Source organism: Theropithecus gelada, chromosome 3 (genome assembly GCF_003255815.1).
Source record: "Theropithecus gelada isolate Dixy chromosome 3, Tgel_1.0, whole genome shotgun sequence".
In the NCBI taxonomy this organism is placed as follows: domain Eukaryota; kingdom Metazoa; phylum Chordata; class Mammalia; order Primates; family Cercopithecidae; genus Theropithecus; species Theropithecus gelada.
This window is the reverse complement of record NC_037670.1, coordinates 91,994,115-92,021,672: the sequence shown is the minus strand read 5'-3', so window position 1 is coordinate 92,021,672 and position 27,558 is coordinate 91,994,115. Positions and strand designations below refer to the sequence as shown.

Genomic DNA, 27,558 nt, shown 5'->3' with positions numbered 1-27,558 from the left:
CCTAGTCTACATTAGTTTCATAAATTCCTTTAATCTCCAATTTCCTAGAGCTATGTCCCCCTGAGAAGAGATGGGTCAGTGAGTAACAAATTAGCCAAAAAAAAGGGGAAGGCAGGGAGCCTGGCTCTCATAAGAGGCCAAAGGAAAAGAGGAGAAGTGGAAGGTGGTCATCGAGAATCAGAGCATGGTAAACATGGTTCCCAAAGATGGCGAAAAAGAAACCTCCAAAGTAACAAAGAGAAGATAAATGTGTTCAATTAATAACTCTGGGAAATCCATGTGGACATTGAGAAATGCAGAGAGAATTGTCAAATGGAATGTTTCTGTCACTTAGTAGTGGTAACAATAAGATAATGTGAAATGCCAGGTGAGGTGGCTCACACCTGTAATTCCAGCACTTTGGGAGGCCGAGGTGGGCTGATCACTTGAAGTCAGGAGTTCAAGACCAGTCTGGCCAACATAGTGAAACTCCATCTCTACTAAAAATACAAAAATTAGCTGGGCATGGTGGTGGACACCTGTAGTCCCAGGTACTCAGGAGGCTGAGGCAAGGGAATCACTTGAACCCAGGAGGCAGAGGTTGCAGTGAGTTGAGATCACAGCACTGCACTCCAGCCTGGGCCACAGAGCGAGACTCCATCTCAAAATAATAATAATAATAATAAGAAGAAGAAGAAGAAGAAGAAGAAGAAGAAGAAGAAGAAGAAGAANTAATAATAATAAGAAGAAGAAGAAGAAGAAGAAGAAGAAGAAGAAGAAGAAGAAGAAATAAGCTAAAACTATTAAAATAAATTCATATTTATTGAACACACATATATCAGGCTTAATAAGTGGTTGAGCCTTATAGGCATTAACTTACTGACAAGAAGATACACTCTATTGTTATCAGATTTTACCAAATGGAGAAACTCTGTCTGAGGCACTGGGTAGTTAAGGAACCTTACCAAGGTCAAATAGCAAGGAAGCGACAGAATGAGGATTCAATGCGGAAAAATCTGACTGTATAGGCCACACTCAGTTAATTCATTGTCCCGCTAAGATGGAATTGGAAACAATAAGGTACTTTTGAGTTGTACATATAGAAGTAACTTGCTGTTTGCCTCCTCCTTACATTGCAAAAACACAAAGGTACACAGTTCTTCTTTGGTTATTTTAACATGAAACTAGATTTTTTTTCTGCTCACCCACACTCTGAAAAAAAATCTTGTACATAACCCAATTGCAGCTTGGAAGGCTGAGAAATACAGCTGCTACAGGAATAACACATTTTCCCTGTGACTCTTCATTTTTCTCTACCTTCCAAAAAGCATACTCCCAAGTGTATGGGGAGATTAGACCCTGGTTTCTACAGAGATTATCTATCACTGTTGAACCATCCCTGCTATCTTTATTTTCAGGGTGTTTATCGAAATTCTTTTGTTGCATTTGCAACCCACTTGCTGATGTATCATTCCTCTCTTTAGTTAAGATTTTAAAAAATCTTGATAGCTGTATCCTGCTAAAACCAAGACAGACTTACAAATGTTGAAACTGAAAAAAAAAAAAAAAGTAGTAACACATGCATTGGGTGAAGTGTTGGCTAAGGTGGAGTCATCAAAGTGGTTTGGAAATGTGCACAGCAGTAAGCACCTATCGTCCCAGCTACTCAGGAGGCTGAGGCAAGAGGATTGCTTGAGCACAGGAGTTCAAGGCCAGCCTGGGCAACATAGTGAGACTCCATCTCAAAAAGAAAAAAAAGTGGTTCCAGTTTGCTTACAAATACTGAGGCTCCTAATCATATAAATGACTTTCTAAATACTATAAAATAAATACAGCTTAGGACTGTAAGTATAAAATACTCCACCTTCAAATCCTCAGCAAACTTAAAAAAAAAGTGATACACATTTATTTATTTAATTTACTATTTTATTTATTTATTTATTTATTTTTTGAGACAGAGTTTTCCTCTTGTCATTTACAAGTAATGACATTGTTTTAAAATTGGGATGTTTGGTGATGGGCTATAAAATTTTATATATTTTCATGTATTACCAGAAGTTCTTATGACATTAGCCTAAACAAAATAAAACCATTTGGAGAGACCACTAATAAATTATATCACAAACCTAGCATAGACACAACCAGCAAGAGAAGTGCAAACATCATGAAATTTTGATCATACACTTCTGAAATGGAAAGACAATACACCATGGTTTTTCTCTTATATCTATTGTATTTCAGGTTGCTCCTTCAGTGAAAATTGGGATCTTTGCAGAAAATCCAGTCTATCAGACAAGAGTTAGCCTTTTTCCATATTATTTTTTTGATGTGGATTATAGAGCCAAATATAAAAAATAGTTAGTTAGATGTAATCAAGTAAATTCTTCTAAAATGTCTAACATCTTAGTAGAATATATAAACTAAGGACCCAACAGCTCACCTCTAGCTCCAGGTCTGGGGTCCACTGAGTGGCATCAAAGAGGTACAGTGATGGGCAAACTTTTAAGAGAATGTCCATAGCTGGTGTCAGAATCTCAAAAGAGTTTGTTAATCCAAAAAAGGATGAGAAGCACTGTTCTAGACAAAACAAAAACCTGTCTCCAAAATCAGTCACTTTATATACAGAATTCATGAGGAGGAGTTTTAAACTTGAGTATGGATGGAACAATTAATGAAGTTCAAAATGCTAACTTATTTTCTCTCTTGTAATATACAATAGTTTTAAAAAGACATAGGAGGTGCGGTGGCTCACATCTATAATCCCAGCATTTTGGGAGGCCCAGGCAGGAGCATCACTTGAACCTGGGAGTTGAGACCAGCCTGGGCAACATAGCGAGACCTCATCTCTACAAAACATAAACAAAATTAGCCAGGCATGGTGGCAGGTGCTTGTAGTCCCAGCTACTTGAGAAACTGAAGTGGGAGGATCACTTGAGCCTGGCAGGTCAAGGCTGCAGTGAGCCACAATCATGCCACTGCACTTCAGCCTGGGTGAACGAGGAAAGCCCTGTCTTGAAAAAAAAAAGACATAGGTTCTTGCCTCCATTTTTTAGTCTCTTTTCAGTGTGTTCTGAATTTCTTATGTATAGTTAAAAGAAAGAGCTGTTACTTTTTAAAAAGTCTATCTAGCACAATCAGTGAACCCTTTTAGAATGCTATACAAAATGCAACATTTAAATTTACTTAAAAATCAAGTAACTCTATTTGAAGGAAAAACCAAACTAACCTCTGCCCCCTTGTAATAGTTTTAGACAAAAATAGATAAGATTTAATTCTGGGTAAATACATGTACACATACAGACCAAAGCTTAAGTTATTTTAACACACTTTGAACATTTTAAAATTATAAAACTATAAAGCCTACATATTGTTAAATTTTTAAACAGTTAATTTTAGAGTCAGGGTAGGATGATGGGGTGATTTTTTTTTCAGATGATGACTTTTTTCTTAGAGAAATAACACAAGAAATATTTTACTTTTGTTTTACAATTATAAGTAAGTTCTCAGATTATGACTATGATTCATGATCACGTGCAAGGCTGATTTTTACCCCAAATACATTACTGAACAATAAGTAAGCATTCAGTATTTGTTGATTTAATTTTTATTTTTAAACAAAAGCAAAAATATTATTTAAAATATCACTATAAGATAAACTTCTGTCTACTACAAGCTGAGGCTGTATTAGGGAAATCGTGTTGTTCAAGCTCATAATCCTTTTTCCCTTCTCTCCCCTCAACAACTCAAAGGTTCAAGACTTTTTGGTGTTGATATGTAAACATTTCTTCCAAGTGCTAATGAAGATGTCATTTTGGTATTACAGAACTTCATATTTGCAGAAGAATAACTCTTTCAATTATATAGCATTATACAAGAAACTTGACTTAGAAATAATTAATGATTAACTAGATCTGATTTAACTGTTGTATGCTATTTCTCCAATGGCCATAAAATACCAGAATTTCCATTTTTATTTTTATTTTGTGAGACAGAGTCTCGCTTATTGCCTAGGCTGGAGTGCAGACACGATCTCAGCTCACTACAACCTCTACCTCCTGGGTTCAAGTGATTCTCCTGCCTCAGCCCCCCCACCCCTTTCTAGTAGCTGGGATTACAGGCACACACCACCACACCTGGCTAATTTTTGTAGTAGAGACAGGGTTTCATCATGTTGGCCAGGCTGGTCTTGAACTCGTGACCTCAAGTGATCCTCCTGACTGGGCCTTCCAAAGTGCAGGGATTATAGGCATGAGCCACTGTGCCCAGACCAGAATTTTTAAGTAGATCTTTTCGTCTAGCTATGATAGTTTATTCAAATCAAAGTTATTATCTATGGTGGACATAAATGAATGAATTTGATTTAAAGGTCAATTTTGTAGCTTCATGCAGCCAGAGACCAAAATATCTACCTAAATCAGTTAACAAAGTGAAATATAAAAATCTTAAGTAATTTTTTTGGCATTCTGTAGACTCATTGATTGATTGAATTTTTCTTTCTTTGCTTTTTTAATCAGTTAAAAGCCTTTTTCTCTTTTTTTGTTTGTTTCTACAACTGGTCACAAAGTTACAGCTTTTGTAGAGGCTGCCCGGAAAAAAACACTTAGTAGAATTTAAGATTCGGATATGTTCAATTGAATCTATATTTTAGTATCATATGACAATGCAAAATAATGTCCACTCTTCACGGAAACAATAGGTTGTTCCCCCAAAATTCCTTTGTGAAATAATAACATAAAGTTGCATTTTGCCTACTTACTGTAGTCAATCTAGGACTAATAAAGGGAAAATGCCTTTCCAGTCCCAGTTTAAAGGAACTATGCGTTGCAAAGGCTTGGAGTGAGTTTCTGCTTCCAGAATCAGCACTCTTTTCCCCGAGAACATACTCCTTGGCCAGATCTTCTGCCTCATTTTGTGATCAAGTGGACTGTCTTTCTCAAAGCAGGATAGCCACAGAGAAACAATTCATGAAAGAGGATATTAAAATGGCAAATAACATATGAAAAAAAGTTTAGGGATCTAAAATTTATTAGACAATAATGAGATTCATTTATTTTTTAAAAAAGGAAAAAAGATTAAGAATTCAGGGCTGAATCTCTAAACCACTGTTTGTTGGAATATAAACTGTTACATACTTCTTGGGGAGTAATCTAGATCTAGATCTAATCTCTATCTAGAGCCTTTAAAATGTTCTTATTCCTCAGGAATTCCTTCCTTTTTCGGTATCTTAAGGAAACAATCAGAAATTAAAACAAGAAGTCATGCACAAGGATGTGCGATGCAGCATTGTATATAATATTGATCATGTGGGGAAAAAACTAAATATTCAGTATTACAGGAGTAGGTAAAATTTTAATACATGCATATTTAATATATGCATCCCATACAGTATTTTTAGCCATTTAAGATAAAGCTTGCAGAGAATTTTTATTTATTTATTTATTTTTAAGACAGATTTTCACTCTGTCACCCAGACTGAAGTGCAGTGGCACAATCTTGGCTCACTGCCACCTCTGCCTCCTGGGTTCAAGAGATTCTCCTGCCTCAGTTTCCCAAGTAGCTGGGACTACAGGCGCCCACCACCAGGCCCGGCTAACTTTTTTTGTATTTTTAGTAGAGACAGGGTTTCACTGTGTTAGCCAGGATGGTCTTGATCCCCTGACCTCATGATCCGCCTGCCTCGGCCTCCTAAAGTGCTGGGATTACAGGCATGAGCCATCGCGCCCGGCATGCCCAGCTAATTTTTGTATCTTTAGTAGAGATGGGTTTCACCATGTTGCCCAGGCTGGTCTCGAACTCCTGACCTCAAGTGATCTGCCCGCCTTGCCCTCCCAAAGTGCTAGGATTACAGGCATAAGCCACTACACCTGGCTGATAATTTTTAATAGTAAGGAAAATTTATTTTAATATTATGGTGGGGAGGGGAAAGCAGGTTAGAATCTTGCACATATATGTAAGAAAAAAAATCACACAGAAAAAAGATTATAGGTAACAACACAATTGTTGTGCCTGAGAAGTAGGATTAAGGTAATTTGTTTTCCCTGCTTCTTCACAATTTCTTATATTTTTCAGTGAGCATCCAGTTGTCTCCAAAAAATCTTACTGAAATGGAAAATCTATGGATTAGGATGAAGGCAATACGATTAGACAAATTTGTACTTATATATGAATGCTTCTCTTATAATTCACAGAAGCAATTATATTTTTTAAAGAAATATTTATTAATCCAATGAGTATCTAATTGGTTTGATAAAACAAAGTAAAATGGAAAGATAAGTCGGGTAATTTGTGGGAGCCTGTACACTATTTAACTTCCCAGGGAGTGCTATTATTAAACCAGCCTCCAAAATAAGATTTCCTAAGTTTTCCACTTTCCAATTTCTCTTGAACCCTCATGGTAATAGCTATATTACTTGGTAAAAGCAAAATCTAAAGAGTAGCTGTCCTTTGAGCCTGGATCCTTGATACATCTTCTGTTTATGAGTAAAAAATTCCCTGTATTGTTCTTAAGGATTTATCTGATTGGTATACATGGGCTGTTAATATTGTTTTCACTTACTCTGTATAAGGTATATGAAGGCAAGATAGAGGAATCTTAGATGCCAGGGTCATTCTCCCTCTCATCCTTACTAGCCTGTATTGTGTATAAGCTATACAGACTTTTACTCATTATTTCTGGGCATAAGCACAATAATTATCAAAAGATAGAAAACTACTATAAAAATTAAATTAATAGCATAAATGAACCAGAAAACTGTTACATAAATATAACAGCTTGTTCCTTCAGAAAATGGCATGAATAAATGAGTGTTATTACCTTTATTTCCTAAAGCAATACTTCAACAGGAAAAAAAAAAAAAAGAAACCCTCCTGCAACAGAGAACTTCTTAGCTTCTGATTATTTGGCTACAATTTATGGAATACTTAGTAAGTAAATTTGATACATAAGTACTAGTGCTACAACTTATATATGACTTCTAGAAATACAGGATTCCACAGTTTGTACAAGTGAAGTGAGAGCAATTCAACAAGGGGGTGGATGTAAAGTACCTAAGGAATAGAATTTGTAAGACCAAAACTTAATTATAGAGTCTCAATTGCAAAAATATAATAAATAGAAATGAGATTTTTTAGATATTTCCTTTTATGCCGGGCGCGGTGGCTCACGCCTGTAATCCCAGCACTTTGGGAGGCCGAGGGGGGCGGATCACAAGGTCAGGAGATCGAGACCACGGTGAAACCCCGTCTCTACTAAAAATACAAAAAATTAGCCGGGCGCGGTTGTGGGCGCCTGTAGTCCCAGCTACTCGGGAGGCTGAGGCAGGAGAATGGCGTGAACCCGGGAGGCGGAGCTTGCAGTGAGCCGAGATCGCGCCACTGCACTCCAGCCTGGGCGACAGAGCGAGACTCTGTCTCAAAAAAAAAAAAAAAAAAAGATATTTCCTTTTATACAGCATTAATATTAGAAAGAAGATGGAGATGTTGACCAGCAATCATCAGCATAATATTTTTTTCTTGGAAGCTAGGTAAATGCAGGTTTTTCATAAGGTAGAGTAGGACTAGTGTTCTAAATGTACAAGGATAGTTCAGGATGAAGCCAGATGAGCTGAAAAAAAAAAAGAAAAGCAAAAGAATAATAGGAAAATAAAACTTATATTTTCACCCTCCAGGTAACAAGCAAATCCTAATGTCCTGTATTAAAATAAGTAAACCCTCTTTATGTCCCGTATGCCCCTTTTAAAATAGTACAGAATGCTACTACAAGCTTTCGTGAACAGTCACAGGCTACTTTGTTTTTACATAATCCTTTTTTTTTTAGGTTTGTCCTTATAGATATGTAAAATTTATTTAAAAAAAAACAAAAATGAAAAATCAGCATATTTAGTTAAATTTGGATTTCAAAAAACCAACAAGTCATTTTTAGAATAAATATGACTTAAATATTGCATGAAGCATATTTATATTAAAATATGATTTATTGTTTATTTGAAATTCAAATTTTACTGAATATCCTGTATTTTATCTGGCAATGCTAGGTATAGTGAGAATGTATTTTAAATAAAGAATATTTTCTTTTTGATGAAATGCCTTACAATCTTACTTAAATGAAACAAAAATATATGCAAATGTATTACGCCATGGAGTATAAAGATGCATTTATCTAAACTTGACAACAAAACTATTGAGTTTTAAAAGAGTCTCACTCTGTCGCTTAGGCTGGAGTTCTGTGGTGTGATCTCAGCTCACTGCAACCTCCGCCTCCTGGGTTCAAGGGATTCTCCTGCCTCGGTCTCCCGAGTAGCTAGGACTACAGGTGTGCGTCACCATGCCCGGCTAATTGTTTTGTATTTTTAGTAGATAGAGGGTTTCACCATGTTGGCCAGGCTGGTCTTGAACTCCTGACCTCAAACCATCCACCCACCTCAGCCTCCCAGAGTGCTGGGATTACAGGTGTGAGCCACTGCACCTGGCAAGTTTTAAAGGTTTCTATACTCCGACAAACTCAGTTTCTTAGCAAAAGTGATCCTAAAGTTTAAGTTTTGAAATACGGGGGGGAAACTAATTTAATTATTTATATTTTTGTAGTAACTACATTAAATAATAATGATTAAATAAGTCATTTGAAATTATAGGATAAAAATAGGTATAAGTAACCAATAGAATATTACAATTTTGGATAAATTGAAGTGAAAATATTGACCATTTAAAATTTAATCTGATGCTTCCATAGATAAAATAAAAATGCAAAATGGAACTAAGTATGTTTTCTTAGATTTTAGTTAACCATGAAAGAAACAAAACTGTGTTATAAGAAACCATATCTTAAAGACATATCCATGAGGAATAGCTTTCTACTTAATAATTTAGTACATAGTCTGTCTTGGAGGCAAATCCCAGCTGATCATAAGAAGCTGAAAAAAAAAAAGGTCGGCAGTTTTCTAAGCTACAACCTACCACTGACTGATAGGCGATGCGTTTTTTGTTTTGGGGGGGTTTTTTTGGCCTTTATTTCTTCATTAAAAAAAACTCAACTATATCAATATTGATTTCTTACATTTGACAAGTATACCATCATAATGTAAGGTGTTAACAGTAGGGAAAACCACAAGAACTGTCTATATTATTTTTACAACTTTTCTGTAAATCTAAAATTATTCCAAAATAAAAAGTTTACTTAAAAAGTGAAGGGAAAAAAAGAACATGCCACTGCTTTTGCAGCATAAAATAATAAAAGTAGTTCCAAACAACTTCACGGACATAAATATTACTACCATTTCTTTACAGTAGGGATCTATTTTACCTCTATTGTGAAAGTAATATTTTCTCTACAAAACAACGAGCAGAATTTCAATAATGAAAAGTTAACCAAATCTGATTTTCCTGATTTTACTGAAACACTTAAGTGAACACATCACTAAGCAATGTATTTCAAATTTAATAATTACATATGAAATGAATTATTAATATATACTTTCTACAAAGTGTATGTAGCTGGAAACTATACAGTATTCTGTAGCCAAAATATTTACAAGCTTGTTTTAATGCTCTCTGATCATTGCTATGACAACATTCAATTGTGATACTCACTAAAATATGTCAATACTGAGGACACAGGAAGTATAATGTATATGCACCTTAAACTTAACCACTGCAGTTTTAAGTCAAATAGTTATTTACTGGGAGAAAGAGTAAAACTTACTTTGCCTCATAGTAAAAAGCCACTGAATTGTCCTCTATAAGAACTTTCTTTTCTTAAAGTTTGGGGAGAAATATAATTTAATGTTATAAAAAATATTTTGCCCTAAATAAAAACTTCATTTATCTATAGGAAAAGTCTGTGTAAATTCTCTTAAAAAGGATATATAACTCAATAATATTTTTAAAGCTAAATAATGTGAATGTCTTTTAAACACATTTCCACCTGACACTAGCTCCCCTCCCCACCTCCCCGCAATAAGGCCATTGTTTGTTACATTGAAAGGGGAAAGAACCTGCTTAGAAAAAAAATAATAATCATAAGAGATAGGCATGTAAGAGAAAAAATGAAGCATTGATCAGTGTACAAGAATGAGCACAAAACTTCCTGAAATGATGGGAAACCTGATGATAGGGTGCCTACATAATTAGGGACATTAAATTGGGTGCAAAATTGGACAGTACAAATCCTTTATTTTCAGTTGAACTAAACAATCACTTGAACTTTAGGGGAAAAAAGAAAAATATCTACTTTCTTCTATTTCAGCACTTAAAATGGAGTAGCTAAAAAACTTAAAGCTGGAAGGATTTGTTCCCCCAAAGATGTAAAGATAACCCAAGGTGAATGATTAAGGGTTTTTCAACATTCACACAGATTTCAGGGTAAAATGAGCATAATGTAAATCAACTTATTGTTTGAGCCCTTTCAAATTAGTTGCCAAGAGAAGAGTGAAAACTTGATAAGCAGGCTCCAGTTTCTGTGTGTTGATTTAGAAATCTTAAAGCTTGAGGGAGCTCAATTCATTTAAAGGAAGAAATGTAAAGAGACAAAAAGTAAACAACGAAAATGCTATACAATGAAGCACTAAAATGAATGGGGGTATAGAGGATTTTCTTTTAAAAACAAAACAATAAAGAGTTCCATTGTGCTTTAAATTACAATTTTAGAGAGTTCTTTAAGTTAAGGGTCTGATTTTCTTTTGAGTGTCAAAATGTCATGACCCATTTACAATATCCAAACTGTTGATGCTGTTTATCTAGTTTGGAGGAAAATTAAATATAAATATAAATTGATATCTCCAAGAATTAAGTCCACATTTTGTAATAGGCAGGTGGCTATTTTGAGTGAAGCAGCCAAGGCATTTTTCCTTTTAACCTTCCTGCATGGAAAGTCAATTTCTGAACTGCAAACTAGATACCTTCAGAACACTAATGATCAAATCTTATGCCTGCAGCAACTTCGGGTCCAGACTCTTCTCAGGAATCAAGCCAAAAAGCACTATTTCACTAAAAGAAGTGAAGATAGTTGGCCAGACTAAATCCAGGTATTTGGACATAAATCTCAGGTGGCTCATCTGTCTTTTTCCAGGAAAATGCGGCCCCAGCTTTCATCAGTGTGTGCTTTGTCTTGATAGAAATGCATATTTAATCATCAAAGCTAAGTATTTTTTTACCTCAAAAATAAAATCCTTTAGTACTGATTTTTAAAGTATTCATAAATTAGTTATAAACTACGAATAAAAAAATAAATGACGGCACAGATTTGTAGGGGCAAGAAAGGTGAGTTGGCAAGGACTAGATCATCTGCATCGAGATTTGAAAGACACTTGTGGCTTACTTGCAAAGCTTCATTTAGCGTTGAGCGTACGAGGGAAATTCTGTTCCTGATGACAGCGCAGTGGGAATTCCCACTCCAACAACCCATGAAATGTTACTGCATAATTATTCACCTTCTGAGGCCCATTACGACTTATCAGCAGAGAAAGAAATTTAATTTAAACTCACCCCTCTGTGCTAAAGAATGACTGGGACATGAGATCAAAGCGCGAAGCTCTGTCCTCCAGTGGTTTGCAACACCTAGGCACAATAGGGTGAGAGAACGCAGCATTCCAGCGCTTCCCGGCTTTCCGGACCCCGGAGAGAAGGGGTGGGGGTGGGGGCTCACATCGCCGGCTGGCCTGAGGGAGGAGAGTGGTGGCGGCTCCGGAGGTGGACTTGTCAATTGTATCCTTAAGCTCCGGGAGGCCAGATTGCTTCTACCGGCGGCTACATGGGCTTCACAAGCTAAGACAGGCGACCCCCCTTCATTCCCCACTATAGGGGATTGGGGTCAGTGGAGCCCGTGGATTTAGCCACGAGGGGACATGACTAGAGCCCTGTCACGCGCAGGTGTGCGGCTCTGAGAGCTCTTTCAATATAAGTGCGGGAGAAGATTCATGCTGCAGCCTCATCACACGATGCCTTAAATGCATGTACATAGTGCGTGTCTAACCACCCATAAAAGCCAATTTTAATCCTTGGTGTATCTCGAGAATACAAAGTGGAACCCACAGATCCGAACCTGTGCGATGAGCTTCCAAGGCCAGAAGGCCTAAGACCAAGAGGCGCCTAAAAGAGTCAGGGGGTGGGGGTGGGGAAAGGTTTACCGGGAGCCGGTTCCTTTCAGGCAGCCTGGGGAGAGGCAGGTACATTCTCCAAATAAAGACCTTTAAGGGGGGCATGACACTCTTCTCCGAAGGGTTGATCTATCTTGATCTCCTTTCAGATGTCACCAGAATAGAGGCCTTCAGAATGTTGCTAGCACTCCCCAAAGACCCAGTGACCCAGAGTCAGGAGAGAAGAGCGTTGGGAAGGAAGCCCAAGAAAGGTTGTTGGGTTTTGGGTGCAATGCAGTAAAGTAGAGTTCTGTTCAACAGGTTCAGTGATTCTATTTCTGTATCCATCCACCTATCTATCCATCACATTTTCTGTTAGTCACCAAGGTAGCTAAACTTTTTTGATATCCTGAAACTAAAAACAGCAAAGAATTTTCACAGCCAGTCACATTTAAGTGTGCCTTCTTTATGAAAACAGTGTGGGGAAGGTGGTGAAATTCCTTCACTCGAATCTGGCAACCGCATGGTAAAATGACAAGAATAAATCTTGCCACCTATGGAGGACGCTGCACTTTGACGCCACTGGGAAGAGAAGGCTGGTGCGAGTGAACACAAAGCAGTTTGGCCAAGAAAAGAGCACAGGAGGTGAAGAAAGGCAGGCAGCCGTGGGCCAGGACAGAGAGAAATCTGAAAAAGTTCAGGAAGAAGAATCTGAGTCTGTCCACGCTGCAGCAGGCTCCGGTGGCACGGGCAGGCAGATCAAAGCACGGCACCCCGGGACAGGGTGGGACAGAGGCCCCGGGCTCCGAGGCGCTAGGATGGCGCAGGGCAGCGGGAGGGTGCGGGAAAACTGCAGAGCAAGCGAGGGAGGGAAGTAAAGGCAGGGGAATCCCTCACTCTGTCCGGCCCGAGCGTCTTTTGGGAGCCCAGAGACCAGAGCCGGGCGGGGGAAGGCTCCCCGTGGCGATTCCCACAGTGGGTTTGCCCAAGGTCAGAGGCCCGGGACTGGCGGGCGCGGGTCTGGCCGGCCTTACCCGCGCGGGGCGCGCTGCAGAACGGGAGCAGGGCACAGGGTGGCGCTCGCTGTCCGTGCAGCGAGTGGAGGCGGCCGCGGCGCCTTTGTGTGCGGTGGGCGCGGTGTGGGGCTGCTCCGGTCGGCAGCCCGAGGGAGCGGCGGGCCCGGACAGGGGCCTGGGCTCGCGGGGAGACCTCAGAACACCACCCCACTCTTCGCTGCTACCCGCGGGCGGACCTTGCGGCTCGCCAGCTCGGAACCCTCCCCGGGAGGGCCTGGGGGTCTTTCTTAAAGCACCCGGCACATAGAGGAGCTGGGAAGAAGAAAGTAGAGGGTAGCGTTTAGAATGGCTGGGAAATCCTCCCGGGCTCAAAACCTCCCGCAGAATTCATTCGAAAAGAGAACGAAGGGAACTTTGGGCAGGCCAGACCTCGGCTCAGCACCCTGCGAGAGAAGCAGAGGTCGCTACCAACGTTTCCTCCCGCGCAGCAAGAAGCTGGTGCCTGAGAAGCAAACTTGAGGAATGGGCTTTTTAAAAGCAGCAGCCCCAGGCCGGGCGCAGTGGCTCATGCCGGTAATCTCAGCACTTTGGGAGGTCGAGGCGGGCGGATCACCTGAGGTCAGGAGTTCGAGATCAGCCTAACCAACATGGTGAAACCCCGTCTCTACTGAAAATACAACAATTAGCCGAGCGTGGTGGCGGGCGCCTGTAATCCCAGCTACAGGGGAGGCTGAGGCAGGAGAATCGCTTGAACCCGGAAGGCAGAGTTGCAGTGAGCCGAAATTGCGCCGTTGCACTCTAGCCTAGACAAGAGCGAAACCCCATCTAAAAAAAAAAAAAGGCAGCAGCTCCGGTAGATGGACTTTCAAAAACGACACTAGAACACCAGGAAAAAGCGGCTGCTTGTAGCGGAGCTTTATTCCGAGTTCGAGGTCACCTCAAGCCCTCCCCACTGTCCCTAGAGCTCTTGAAGCCCCGACTGTTCGTTAGGAACCAAAGCAAAATGTATAAGGCTGCTTTCCTCACCGCCAAGAGACTCCGCAGAAAATTAAATTAAATTAAACATGCGCCGAGGGACCAGAGAAAAATAGATTCCCCCCTCCCTGCCGCCGCTGTAAGCAAATCAACATTTCTGCTCACAGGGAGAGCAGCGAATCTAAAGACATGGCCACTGACACGCATCCCCTTAAACCGCAGCGGCTAGGGTCCAGGATGGCAAGGAATTAGCGGCTTTCCTTTAATCCGGAAGCAGGCAATAAATAGGGAGAAAATTCCGAATCTTATTTTTAAAATAACATCAACTATTGTATATTGAGCAGTCTTCAAAAGACGCCACCCAGAACCAAAGCGCTGACTTTAAAATGGGTACAGCATTACTCTATTTCAATTCCTTACTTTAACACCATTTTCTTGAAATACAGGCACAGAATTGATCTTCTGTGCCATTTTTTAAAAAGGAGAGAGGGAAATTGGGAGGGAGGGAAGAAGGGAAGGAATGAAAGAAGGAGGGAAGGAAGGAAGGGAGGAAGGAAGGAAGGAGCTGTAGAAACCGTACTTTTAAAAACAGAGAGAAGGATAAAGACGTTGGTAATCTGGGTTTTTCTTAGGAGTGTAAAGAGAAATAATGCCTGTTTGGACAGAAGCAGCAAAAATCAGTAGTAAAATGAACAACCACAGTTTATTCAAAATACCTGCATCAAATCAATCCCTTTTTGAGGTTGTTCGTACAAAATGCTTTTTTTAAAATTCTTTGATGATAATATTTGTCTTTACCATCTTAGGTAACCAGATAATAATCAAATCCACACTTTTTTCCCTCCTTTTTCTGCCTTAATTTACCAGCCAAAAAGATCATCTGACCTTTGAGCTAATCCTCTACAATAAAATATTTTTTAAAAAATTCCTCTACAAGCCTTCTGTAGCATTCCATTTAACAATCTCACCAAAAGATCCATGAAAGAGATGAAAATGATAGCAAAATTATTGATCTGCCTACTCAGGAATCCAATCTCATCACCTGCTTGTCTTTAAATTTTGATTTCAGCATTCTCTAACCAAAGGAAGCCCAGTTGAGAAGTTATGCCAAGATTGGGGTAGGAGCAGGGCGGAAGGAAGGCAAACTCATTCAGGAGCTTTTTCCAGCACCAGTTGTTCTGAGAGGAAGTCATCACATTGGTTTAAATTAAGTTTCTGACATAAAATTTCAGTTGATAATCCAGCCTCAACAAATCATGGTCACATTTCTCAGTGAAAGAGATCATCCACAGAGAGAGAAGGTGAAGGAGCCAAAAAAGGAGAAAGCAGGATAGGAAGAAACATTCAAGTGTGTAGAAGAGATGAGGTAGGAAATGGAAATGGTGGGATTGGCAGCCCTTTCCAGACTCTGGAGGGTGCGCTGATATATGCTGGCCTGACCTCTGGGTCAACAACTAGTTTAACTCTATCTTGATCTGCCAGACTGGAAGCTTGTCCCTTGGTTCAAAGTGAGACCTGGCCTTTGACTTCACTTGAGTGAGCCTCCAGCTACTGCTAGGAGGTGCTTTATCAGGGACAAAGCAGGAAAAAAAAAAAATCACAATTTGGTACTTCATCTGTTTTCCCAAAAGAGGATGCTCATCCCTAAAAGGAGAACCCTGCCCCCCCTGCAGAAAATTAAGCTAGAAATACTGTTCAATAACCACCAAAACAAACCAAGTAAAACTAGAAGGGTGAGGAGCCAGAAGGAAGAAAGTGAAAGTTTGCACATCTGTACAGCAGAAAAAATGTCTCCCTTCAATCACCCCAAAGAAATCTTCCAGACAATATTTCTCATTGTCATAACCCACCTCTTAAATCAATGTTGATTCTGCATGTAATGCAACTGATATTATAAATGTACCAAGCAGCTTTCCTCTTACCTGCCACTACATTTAACTCCTTCAGAACGGCTCTTTCCGAATCCCTCAGCACTGCAACTTTCAATAAAAAAGAAACAACACTTAAACTGTGTTCTGCTTGTTATTCCTAGGAAGAAAGTGACAGAAAGAAACTATTTTACTTTTAAAATCCATTATTTAGAACTACAGTATACCAAAGAATCAGAGTTAACTTGTTTGTCTGAAACCATAGAGACTGGAGGCCTCAAATACCTGTATAGATAGCAGGACTAAAGGTGTCACCTACTTAGACACGAGCTACATTATTCCAAAACATCTTTTATCCCTAATTGCTTTTTCCTCTCAATTTACAATGATCATATCACTTTGTATTTCACTTGTTTCTATGTATTATAATTACCATATATAGATTTCAATGGAAAATGTTCAGTTCAAGATGTATACCAAGACTATACTTAGGGTAGGGAGATTGCAAACAGAAAGAAAGAAGCTAAACTTGTAGGAATCCGAACACGCTAACTTTTTATTCAATTTGATTCAAAATAATAATATTAATCTAATAGTGAAATAGTGATATAACATCAATCAACATTTAAAGTATTTTATGTTTCAAAGTATGGCTCAAGGAACACGCATTGCTTAAATGCACTTAGACATAACAAGACAATATTTTTTATTGGCATCATTGACACCTATGAACAATAGCCTAGTAAATAGATTAAGGTTTAACCTTCCCTTTCTTTGGTGGCTGTTTAGAGACTTTTAAAGAACAGATAACTCATTTCAACAGGAATCTACTACTGATATTTACCTCTACATAATCTTTAGCTAAGACTTGGAATGCCAAAAACAAGCTTTTGTTAGCTTGACCTCCTCCACCTCTTAACAACAAAAGTTGTCCCCAAACCCATGTTTTTATTTTAGATGTACTGATCTTCCAATGTAAGGCTTGGCCTTTTAAATACTAAATGCAATCAATGGCCAACAACCTGACTCCTTCTGGAGACTGAGAAGGAAAGAGAATGGTGAAATTTCTTTGAATTGTGACTTAGTACAAATTTTAAGAGGTCAGTAAATCCTGATGCTATGAGCTAAATCTACTGGTAAATAATCAATTACATTCCTTAGACACTATAATCTTTATCTTGGTAAACAGAGAAAACACAGCTTTGCCAAATAGATCTTTCCATCTAACATCTTAAAGGTAATTATTTAAATATTACCACAACAGGGTTATATTTTGTTTAAATTAGAAATTAACTGAAGATAAAATGCACATGTCCATAGTTTAAAAAGGGGAAAAAATACAGATTAACTAGCCTAGTCTTTTATCTGAGTTTATTAATACCATTTAAAATATTACAAATAAATCAATTACATTTCATGCATTTAAAATGCAAATCTAAAATGCTCCAGAGAAAGGCTTTTCATTTCAATGTGAAATATCCAAATTATTTCAACATTACAATGAGCAATTAGTTTGCAGAATCTGCAAACATTTAAATGTAGTGTCAGAAGTATTTATTAACAGTTAACAATATTACCTTCAGGAAATACACAAAGGCCAAAGTTAGTCGAGTTTCACTTGGACAATTTATTTAATACATGGGTTTTGGCAGACCCACTTATTATGAAATATAGGAGAACTCTCACTTTAACTATGCCTGAACTGCCAGCAAATGCAAATAAGTACATGCTCCATTAAATTAAATGTCATCCAACATTTATCAAATATTGTCTTAGTTACAGCTTGATACCTATCTAAATTCATATTTGAGCAAAACTAGGCCCCGAAAGTGCGTTTGTGGCTCTGCACCTCCAGAAGTGAGTTCAAAAAACCTGCAGCTCATCAGAACTGCAACAATAACTCTTAATTTTCTTGTGACAAAAAAAAAAAAAAATCAAGTTTACTTCAATATATTTTCAAATATTTACTGGAAGTAATGTACAAGAAAAATACTATACAAAATCATCTCCTGGACAACTGCACCTCACACCCTTACACTGGTGGAGTTATAGTTAATTGGTAACTAATCTAGAACGACTCTCCAGTTGTACAAACCATTAGGTTCAGATATATTTTACAAAGGTTCTTTTTTATTTTCCTATTTTCCCTTTTTTGGCATTTAAACTACAGCCTCGTCTGAAATAAATGATAGCTTCTTCAATTGTTTGTAAGTTTAAACCACACAAAAAAAGTGTAACCCTACGATCTTCAATGAATTGCGAGAATTTACAGAAATGGGTACTATACAAATTGACGGCCGGACTAACAAAAAAAGATTGGGAGGTTATGTTTGGGAGTGGTGAAAAAACGAGGTAGAAAAGGACAAACATGGAGATAGTTAATCTGGTCTCACCGGAAAGGAGTATTTTTGCATAAGAAAAAAACACCTACCCTCACCCCCGCCCCCACCCCATAAGTTAAGTTAATGCGGTCAAAATAACTTTGGGATCAATACTAGCAGTTTCGAGAGAAAGGCTTGCTCTCCGTTAGAGGAAAAAACTATCATAGAAGGGAAACCAAGTGGAAGGTTGCTATTTTCCCCTCAGTTTTTTAGTTAAAAATAAAATATATGCTATAAAGATGAAAGAAAGCTGCTGCAGCTATTCGACAAGACTGCCCTTTGCTGAAACTTGCATCGGTTCCACCTCAGGGAACAAAGAAAAAGAGGCAGAGCTGATATTGGGAGATCTAAACTCTGCAAACTCTGGGTCTCGGTGCTGCCAAAAGGACACCCCACCAAGCCCCGACAGCCTGCGCAGGGCGTCCGGCGATGCCCAGGGGCCTGGCAGGGTGCTCCAAAGTCGAGGTGCCTAGGTCAGCGGCTCTGGAACCAAGTCGGCGACAGCCCGGGTGGCGCTGTTCTGCCCAGGCCTCCAGCCTCGCCCTCCCCACTGCTCTGGCTCCGGCTTGCTCAACCGGGCCGCTCCTGCCCGTGCCGAGGCCCGCAGTCTACCAGGCACTGGATTAGTCCAGCTCTACCTCCAGTGGCCGCTTCCCTCTAAAAGTTACGCCCATCACAACCTGGGGGTGGAGAAGGGAGGACAAGGAGGGAAGAACGAGAAATAAAGGCCCGGCAAGGCGCGGGTTCCAGCTGCACAGGGTTCAGACAGCGTTACCCGCGGAAAGGGAAAGCCAGGGCCTGGGACAGGATGAGTTTTACTTACATGTCCATATCCCCTTTACAAAGTTAAGTCACAGAAGGAAGAGGAGGGGCAGAAACAGAAAGAGACAGAGAGCGAGTCGGATGCAATAGGGAGAGGCTGGAGTTGAAGCCGGGACAGACAGGGCCCAAGAGGACTCGGTGGGAGGAGGTCGGGGAGAGAGGCGGGCGCAGGGTGGGCGTCACTCTAGGCCGTTGCGGTGCCCGGGCTCGGGGGGCTGCAGCAGCTCTGGGGAGTGGCAGGGCGGGCTGCCCGCTGCGCTGTGCTCGCTGTCGGTGTCGCTGCCCTTCTTGCCGCCGCTGCCTGAGCCCGCCGAGCCGCCGCCGCCGCCGCCGCTGTGCGTCTTCACGTGCTTGCTGAGGTGGTCGCTGCGCATGAAGCGCTTATTGCAAACTGGACAGGCGAAGCGTTTCTCGCCGGTGTGGGTCCGCAGGTGCCGCTGCAGCTCGTCGGAGCGCGTGAAGCGCTTGCCGCAGAAGAGCCAGTTGCACACGAAGGGCCGCTCGCCCGTGTGCCAGCGCAGGTGCGCCTTGAGGTGCGAAGTCTTGCCATACACCTTGCCGCAGCCCGGGATGTGGCAGCTGTGCAGGCCCTTGCGCCGCAAGCTCGCCCCGGCAGGGCCCAGCCGCTCTGCCTCCTGGCAGTTGGGGCAGTCGCAGGTGGCGCGGCCAGAGTAGCGTCGAGCTGAGGAGCGCGGGGAGCCCCCCAGCGGCGCCGAAGGCCCAGCGCTCAACATGGAGCCCCCCGCGCCGGCCAGCGGCGACGGGGCCGAGTCCGGGTAGGAGCCGGGCAGCACTGGCTTGAAGCCGTCCATGAGATGCTGCCCGGCAGGGCTGAGCAGGTGCGAGGAGGCGCCGCTGCTGAAGGCTGAGTGACTCAGGCCCGAGTAATCCGAGTTGTAGCCTCCGAGCGGCGAGTGCAGCGAGGTTTGGAGCCCCCCGGCGGCAGGGTGCAGCGAGCCGGGCAGCGCAGCCGCGCCGTTCGGGTTCTGCACGTCGATCCAGCCGGCCCCCACGTCCCACCAGCTGGAGGCGCCGGCCGAGCCCACCTCTCCCGCAGCACCCAGGCCCGGGTGCGAGGGCTTGAACCACGACTCGTACGGGTGCGCCATGCCCACCCGCGGGTAGATGCCCTGCAGCCCGTCCACAGAGGTGTGCACCTTGGAGATGAACACCGGCTGGTGGGAGCCGTCCTGCGAGTGCGCGGAGGAGCCGCCGCCGCCGCCCCCGCCGCCGCCGCCGCTGCCGCCAGAGACTCCGGGGGCCTGGAAAACAGAGTAGTCGTTGGCGAAGGGCGAACTGGAGGCGGCAGCTGCGGCGGCGGCGGCGGCGGCTGCGGCGCTGCTGGAGGTGAGGGAGAAGGCGCTGGAGCCAGGCGAGCCGCCGCAGCTGAAAGAGTCGGACACCAGGGCCGCGGCAGCCGCGGCTGCTGCAGCGGCCGCCGCAGCCGCTGAGGACGAACCGCCGTTCCTGGAGGCCCCGGACACGCCGAAGCTTGAGAGACTGGAACCCACTACGTTGCAGCTGGAGGAAGAAGAGGACGAGGAGCGTTTCCAGGGGTGGAAGCCTTTGCCGAAGGAAGAAGAGCTGTCCGAGAGGGAGGAGGGAGATGGGCTGGGGCTACCGATCTTATTACAGGTAGCAGCAAGCATGGCCAGAGGAGTCGATCCCAACCTCGGTTCTTCCTGCGAGAAGGAGGAGAGGAGTGGGGGAGGGGAGGTAGGCAAAGGACCGGTGGGGGAGGAAAGGAAGAAATGTGCATCAGTCTCCCGGTAGTCTCCAAAGCGCCCCACTGCACCCCATCTCTCGCTGCGGCGCGCCGCCACCAACTCACCTGGCACCCCCAACAGCCCCGGTGCCCGGCCGCTTCCTACTCTACAGGAGGGGACAAGTTTGGCTGCCGGCGTCTGATTCGGGAGCAAAGCACCACGCTAAAGAAGAGTTTGACAAGTATTCTCACCTAAAACAACACTCTCTTGCACACAAGGCCCCAGACACTTCGTAACAAACAAGCAAAAAGTCCAGATTGGAAAGGAAGGAAGTTTTCTTTGCCGAGAAGCCTGGGGGAAAACCATTGGATTGCTTTCAGGAGCGCTTCCCCTGTAATCCTGAGAGCTTTGAAAAACCTGTTCCGGTCCCCAGAAACCCATCTTGGGTTGTTTCTCCCAGGCCAAAAGAGGTCAAACTGTAGCGCTCACTCTTTCTTTCTTTCTTTTTTTAAAAGCATATCTACAATAGTAAAAACGAGACGAGTTCAACGTACCTGCGAGACAAGGCGGGCTGCAGAATTTTTTTTAAGGGTTAGGGGAAGATCTGCACTTTGCCCAGTAGGAAAAACTTGCTCTCTTTACCCCCGAAATCGGTGCCTGTAAAATGGGCTGGGCGCAGGTCTCCCGGGCAGGGAGCAGTCAGGCGCTGCGCAGTGGCTTGTCTAAATACCCTTCGAACCTTTTCCTGCGCTGAAAAAAAGTGACTCTGCCCCCTTCTCCCCCTTTTTCTTTTCTCCAAACTCACTTGTATTTAAAGGAAAAAAAAAAAAAAAAAAGCTCTCAATAGAGAGACTGATAGCCCGTGGCCTGGCCGGGGCGACTTTAACCCCCTCCAATCGGCAATAAAAGGAAACTAAACCAGCAAGAGAAAATCCTGAGACTCACCCCTAGAAGTGAAGTTGCCATCACACAAAAGTGCCCTCCTCCTCTCAGAGGATCTTTTTTATATTGATAAATCAGAGGCAGTGTTTTTTTTAGAGGTGTGCAATACAATGATCAGTTCCGCCCATTCCACCACAATTGTAGCTCCCTCTCCGGCTTTGAAGTGCCGCGGAGGCGCGGCCAGCCAATCTGCGGCCTCGCAGGGCCGCGCGGCGCGCGCGCCGTGAGGTCATCGGCGCCGCCGCCTGCCGCCGTGGTGGATGGGGGAGTGGGAGCGGAGGGGGCGGGGGCGGCTGCGTGTGTTACCAAGCGCAAAGCGCGCGCGCGCGGGTGTGAGTGTGTGTAACAATGTAACCGTGTGCGAGTGTGACCAGGCCGAGGAGAGGACAGTGCGGAGACGGGAGGGGGGGGATGTGGGTGTGACACTGTAACTGTGACAGTGTGGTAAATGGGGGAGTGGAGAGAGTGCAGAAAAGGGAGGGTTGTGTGATAGGATAACTGAGTGTGCGACAAAGCGGGGTAGAGAGACAGAGCAATTAAGTGTTGAGGGGAAGGGTGTGAGTGTACGGGAGTGTAACTGTGAGTCTGGCAAACCTAGGGAGGAAAGAGGGACTAAAGTGGGTGGGGGGTGAGTGTGTTTGGTGTTGGGGAAGAAGGAGGGCTGTGAATATGTGTGTTTGTGCGACAGAGAAAAGAGAGGGTGTGTGTGGGCGCTTGTGTTGTGTGCGCGCACCGAAGCTGGTAGTGGGGAATGGGAACAATGCAATAAAGTGTGTTTGTAAGAGAGAGACTGTCGAGCTGAAGAGGGAAACCGACTAAGTTGATGGAGGCTGGGTGAATAAATATTCACAAACGCTGCCCCCATCGCCAACTTCCTTTGGCTCCTTGTACCTAAAATATTGAGTGATTTTTTTTTTTCTTCTTATCTGGGTAAACACCGTCACTACATTTTTGAAGAAGATCTTGATACCCACCTTTTCTTTCCCGGCTCTCCAGCGAAACAGTAGAAAGGTTGAGAGTCTAAGGGGTATTTTTAGGGATGCGTTGGGACGTGGATGCGCGCCTGCGCGCCCGTGAGTTGTTTCTTTGATGCCGTGGCTTTTTTTTTTTTTTTTTTTTTTTTTTTCCTGAGGTGGAATTCTGCTTTAGAAGTGCACGTCTCACTCTAGGGGAGGAGGTGCGTTTGTCCCGTGGTGTTGAGTAAATTTCAATACAAAAGGATTAGAGAAGGGAGTAAGCGAGGGTTGTTTTTTCTTTGAGTGAGAAGTTGAAGAGCGTTTTACGGAATTCAGAAATTTTCGCAGAAAATCCCACTGCCTCTTTCTGAGAAAAGAATCAGTACTTTGATTGAAATATATGGGTTATATTTATCTAAGAATAGAGAGGAGCTTTTGACAAATCTTGGACCACATTTATCCAGGCGTCAGTGTCTAATGGCGATTGGTCCAGAGATCTATCTATGAGTGTGTGTGCATGTTAATAGATACACTTAGTTCAAATTCGGTGGGGTTTAGTCATTTGCTTGCCATTTGTGTTATTAGTTGCCTTCAGAAATGCCATTACAATTTCACTGCCACCACAAGGGAACTTAAACCACAGAAAGCACAACACCAGTGTAGCAAAAAGTCCAGTCTTTACAGCCCTATTGAATATTCATAAGTTATAAAAACAGTTCATATTTTTAACCAGTTACAAATGCTCTCAGAAGTCTAAGTTTAAGATGGAATCAACTAAAATGTGACTAGCTGGGAGAACTGTTTTGTTTTGACTGGGGAAACATTTTTATTTTATTGTTGTGTTTGAACCCCCCTCAAGGGTTTCACAGCTTCTAGGGATGTCAAAATATCCTCCTATGGTTTACAGAATTCCGAAGTCAGGTTGTATCGTGTAAATTTCATTGAGCAGAGTTGAACTGATGTTTGTGGTGTGAGAGTGTACATTTCTGACCCTTTTTTAAACGCTGTGGGGATATTGACTGTACATCATATCTATTGATTAAGGGGGTAAGGTATACTCTCATACTTTGATGTAAGTGTGAAGTAAATTAATGAACTGCTTTCTTTCTCTGAAGGCTGACGCTTACCATAAATGTCGTGTTTCTCCCTGCAAGCCGCTCTGAATGATTTTAGCGTGTTGAGAAGGCGTGACAGGCCAGCCCAGAAGGAGGAAGGGGTGGGGGAAGGAGGGTACTCCGTTTAACAAATAAAAGAGAATTAACTTCATTGCTTTGGTCTCCTTCCGTAATGATATTCATTTTAAGGGCCTAATATACAGTTGTTCAGATTTGGGGTTTAATTCTAATCAATACCATCATCCTCAAAGGTGAAGAAAAACAGCTTTGAGGGGAGGCTCCCATCTATGAATAGTTATTTATTTTATCTTTTTATCCTCCTATCTTCTAGAAGGAAGTGAGGCAGGACTATTAAAAAGTTAAATGCTGATACTGAGAGTAAACAGAGGCGTTAACACTGTTTCCTCAAAAATGCTAGGAATTAGAAAAATACAGCGTCATGTGACTGCAGTTTTGAGCTACCTAATTCTAAGATTTTTAATGTGTATAAATTCACTTTAGAATCATATGTTATTCTTCCTATAACATAAGTCATAATGTTGGTCTGGATTTAATGAAAATACTGGATTCTTCAATTTGTGTAAGATTGGCTTGCAGCATTTGGGGATTTCCACAAAGGTTTGTATGTGCAACTTTCTTCATTATATATATGTATATATATTTTTATTAGAAATGTGTGTATATTCTATTTACTTTCATTTAAAAAGTGAGTGATTTCTTTCATAGTAGCATTGGTCAAAGGGCATTTTTTTCTTGTACTACCCTTCTTTCACTCCCTCCCCAAAAGAAATGGTTAGTGTTTGTGACATGAGGCAGAAGGCAGCAGTGTTAAAAGGAAAAGACAAAGAGAATTATATAATTGACCAAAAATTTCAGCAGTCATAATTTTGTGTCTAAACATGCTTGAAACTAGACTTAATGACAGCTCTTTCTCCACTTTGGAGAAGTGACCCGATCATTCTTAAATCCTGTCCCATAGGAGAGAACATCTGTAATCCATTGTTGATATAGCCTGCCTGGTAAAGCATTTCAGGGTGCATATACTTTGGTTTAACTTTTATGATATTGATTATTACTCTTGAGTATTATATTGTGATAATATAGATGTTTGAAAAAGAGGGGGAAGAAAAATAGGAAGTACAGGCTTTCTAACATTAATTAAAAGTTTCCCCACCCCATATGAAGTTTAATGTGCTGGCAGGAAGAGGGGTAGATGGATATTCTGCTGTTTCTTGCAAACCTGTGGGATCCACTATCAATAAAGCTAAAATCTATTAGCATTCTGTATGCATCTGCAGCATAAATTTCATTTGAATTTCAAATTTAATAAACCAGGAGGTTTTTAATCATCCCTGGTTTTATTTGTTTGATATTAACATGCTTATTGACCGGGTCTGGTGACCAGTTTGATCATTACAGGACAGCAAAAAGTTAATTAAAACGACCACAGCCCCTTAATCATATCATCTGTCTCATCCATGTCGCTCTCTTTATTACCGGTGATGATGGATAGTCTCCCAGATTAATTTCTCTGTTTCTTCGATTTGGACAACAGCTTTTGGGACCTAATTTACATCCTGGGAACAACTTGCTCAAGTACATCTAACACCTTGCAGCTACAATATACATCAACATCTCCTTAGATGGAACAGAAAAAGGAAGCTTTTTTGCAGGCAGGTTTGAAGACTAATCAATGCTCAGATCTGGAGCTCTTAGCTTTCACAACCAAAGAAACAGAAGGTCCTAAAAGCAAATTAGAGGCCTCAATTCCTGCTTTTCCTTTTGCGGGAGTAGGAAGTGAAATATGCCTCTGCTGTTTGATTAATAGAGTAAAATGTGTAGCTACAGCGACAAGTAAATAAAGTAATTTGTAACCATTAAGTACAATTAGGGATTTATAGTGGAAAACATCAAAGTTATCCAGGCTTTCAAGTGTCCGGCAGCTCATCTACACCAAATATGGTTTTTGAACTTGTTAAGTGTGGACCACTATAGAAAGAGTGACAAATAATAATAATAATAAAAAAATAGAGAGAGAGAGAAAATAAAAGGAAAGAAAAAAAAAAGCCTAATGGAAAAAAAAAAAAAAAATGCACACGAACTCTAGCGCGTACCTCTGCTGGGTACGTTTAAACCCGGCTCTTAGCATCTCCGTTTCCAAAGCGTTGGCAGGGACAGGCAGCTATGGAAGCTAACCGGCGGGTGCCCGCGGGAGACAGAGCAAACGCGGTGCTGGCACTGCGTCCCTGGCCTGCGCCTCTCCCAGAATGGGAAGACGACCCCCAACCCCTTGGCCAGTGTGCGGGGTCCTAGCACGCGGACGTGTTGGCTACTAAATAAAGCGTGAAGAGGGATCGCTGGGGAGCTGAGCGCCGCCGGCGGCCGCCGGGAGCAGAGAGCTGAGCCAGGTTGGGGGTGCTTCCTCGTCGAGAGCTCTCTGGTCAAAGTTTCTTTCCCGCTGGAAAACAAAAACAAAAACAAAAAACAAACCAAAACCAAAACAAACAAAAAAACCTGGCCAGGCGTGGACCTGTAAATTCCTGAGGGGTGCCCCTCAGCAGTCCATTTCTCTTTCGTGTGGTTTTACTAAGAAGTTACCTAACATTTCCTGGGAAGGGAGGTAATAAAAGCCCCTCGCTGGTGGCAGATTGTTGAGCCGTAGGTGGGAAGAGATCAGTCGGCCAGAGCCCAGAGAGGGCTGTATTTTCCTGATTGGAAAATGGAAACTTCCACGCTAAACAAAAGCCTCTATTAGTGAGGTTATTCGGTTTCAAACTGTCCGGCCACATTTATAGCCGAGTCCTTACTTTTCTGGTACTGCCTAATTGGATGCATTTGTTGACCACAGTGAAGCAATAGTGACTCTTGATCTACTGGCACAGTAGCTTCTTGGTGATGAAAAGCGTTGCCTTGATGACTATAAATAAATGAGACCGCTTGAGAGAGCATTTCATATTTTTTCTTGACTTGATATTTTTCTTCCATTTATCCTTAATTTTACTTTTTCTTCTCTGCCACTTCAAAATGTTCAAAAGTTAGGAACAGTTTAATTAAAAGAGATTTACTCATCTGACTTAGTATATTACCAGCTTTGATTTATTTTAGCTGGATATTCAAATTGTATAAGCCAGAAGACAAGGAGGACTTTCCCTATGTATCAAACAATCATCTTAGTAGTAGGTAAGTTCATAGATAGGAAAAGTGTAAAGATATTTACCAAAATTGACGTTCGAAATCTCCATCTCTATGTACAGCCTGTATTAAAGGAAGAAAACAAAACACCTTTCCCTATTTATTGTCAACATATATAATGTTCATATCTTCATGCTATGTTAATGTGGCCTCGCGTTACTTCTACATGCAGGCTTGTACTCTACAGTACTTTTTATATTCATCTCTGCCAGCCCATAGATAAAATTGATAATTAATTCTACAGCACTTTGTATTTCTCCTTCATCATGTAAATGAAGGGAACACATGTAGGGAAAAGAGTTTGCTCATTTGGGGTGAATGGTGTGTGTTTGTGTGTGATTGTCGTTCAAGGCAAGAGAGCAAAAGAGAAGCTTAGACATTCAGATGAGTGTGTCTCTGATTTTTGTCCTAGAATGGATTTGTTTCTGCTATTTTCTATTTTGGTATTATATATCACTTTCTTACAGCTAACATGCAGAGTTAAAAACTACTAAATTCTTATCCTCAACGCTATTGATTTCTTTTCATTCTGTTCTGT

General features: G+C 41.9%; 1 protein-coding gene across 3 annotated transcripts; it reads right to left on the bottom strand.

Moving 5' to 3' along the window:
• Positions 1-16,444: 16,444 nt before the first annotated feature.
• On the bottom strand, positions 16,445-21,872 carry SP8 (Sp8 transcription factor). Of its 3 annotated transcripts, none has more exons than XM_025380250.1 (3): positions 21,761-21,872; positions 20,941-21,037; positions 16,445-20,791 (listed from the first exon to the last, which is right to left on the bottom strand). In XM_025380250.1, exon 3 carries the CDS (start codon positions 20,756-20,758, stop codon positions 19,289-19,291), a length of 1,470 nt encoding a protein of 489 aa, XP_025236035.1. In that variant the 5' UTR covers positions 20,759-20,791; positions 20,941-21,037; positions 21,761-21,872; the 3' UTR covers positions 16,445-19,288. The 3 variants fall into 3 exon arrangements, with proteins under 3 accessions (XP_025236035.1, XP_025236033.1, XP_025236036.1); XM_025380251.1 differs by lacking the exon at positions 20,941-21,037 and having other exon boundaries at positions 19,101-20,299; positions 20,396-20,791; positions 21,761-21,863; XM_025380248.1 differs by lacking the exon at positions 20,941-21,037 and having other exon boundaries at positions 21,761-21,866.
• Between the last annotated feature and the right edge of the window lie 5,686 nt (positions 21,873-27,558).

What these genes read in the sequence shown, in the direction of transcription:
- SP8 (XM_025380248.1), bottom strand. Translation starts at nt 21,781, where the DNA reads ATGGCAACTTCACTTCTAGGG. An exon ending in TGGCAACTTCACTTCTAGGG is followed by an intron (nt 20,792 to 21,760) that starts GTGAGTCTCAGG and finishes TCCTTCTCGCAG; the next exon opens with GAAGAACCGAGGTTGGGATC.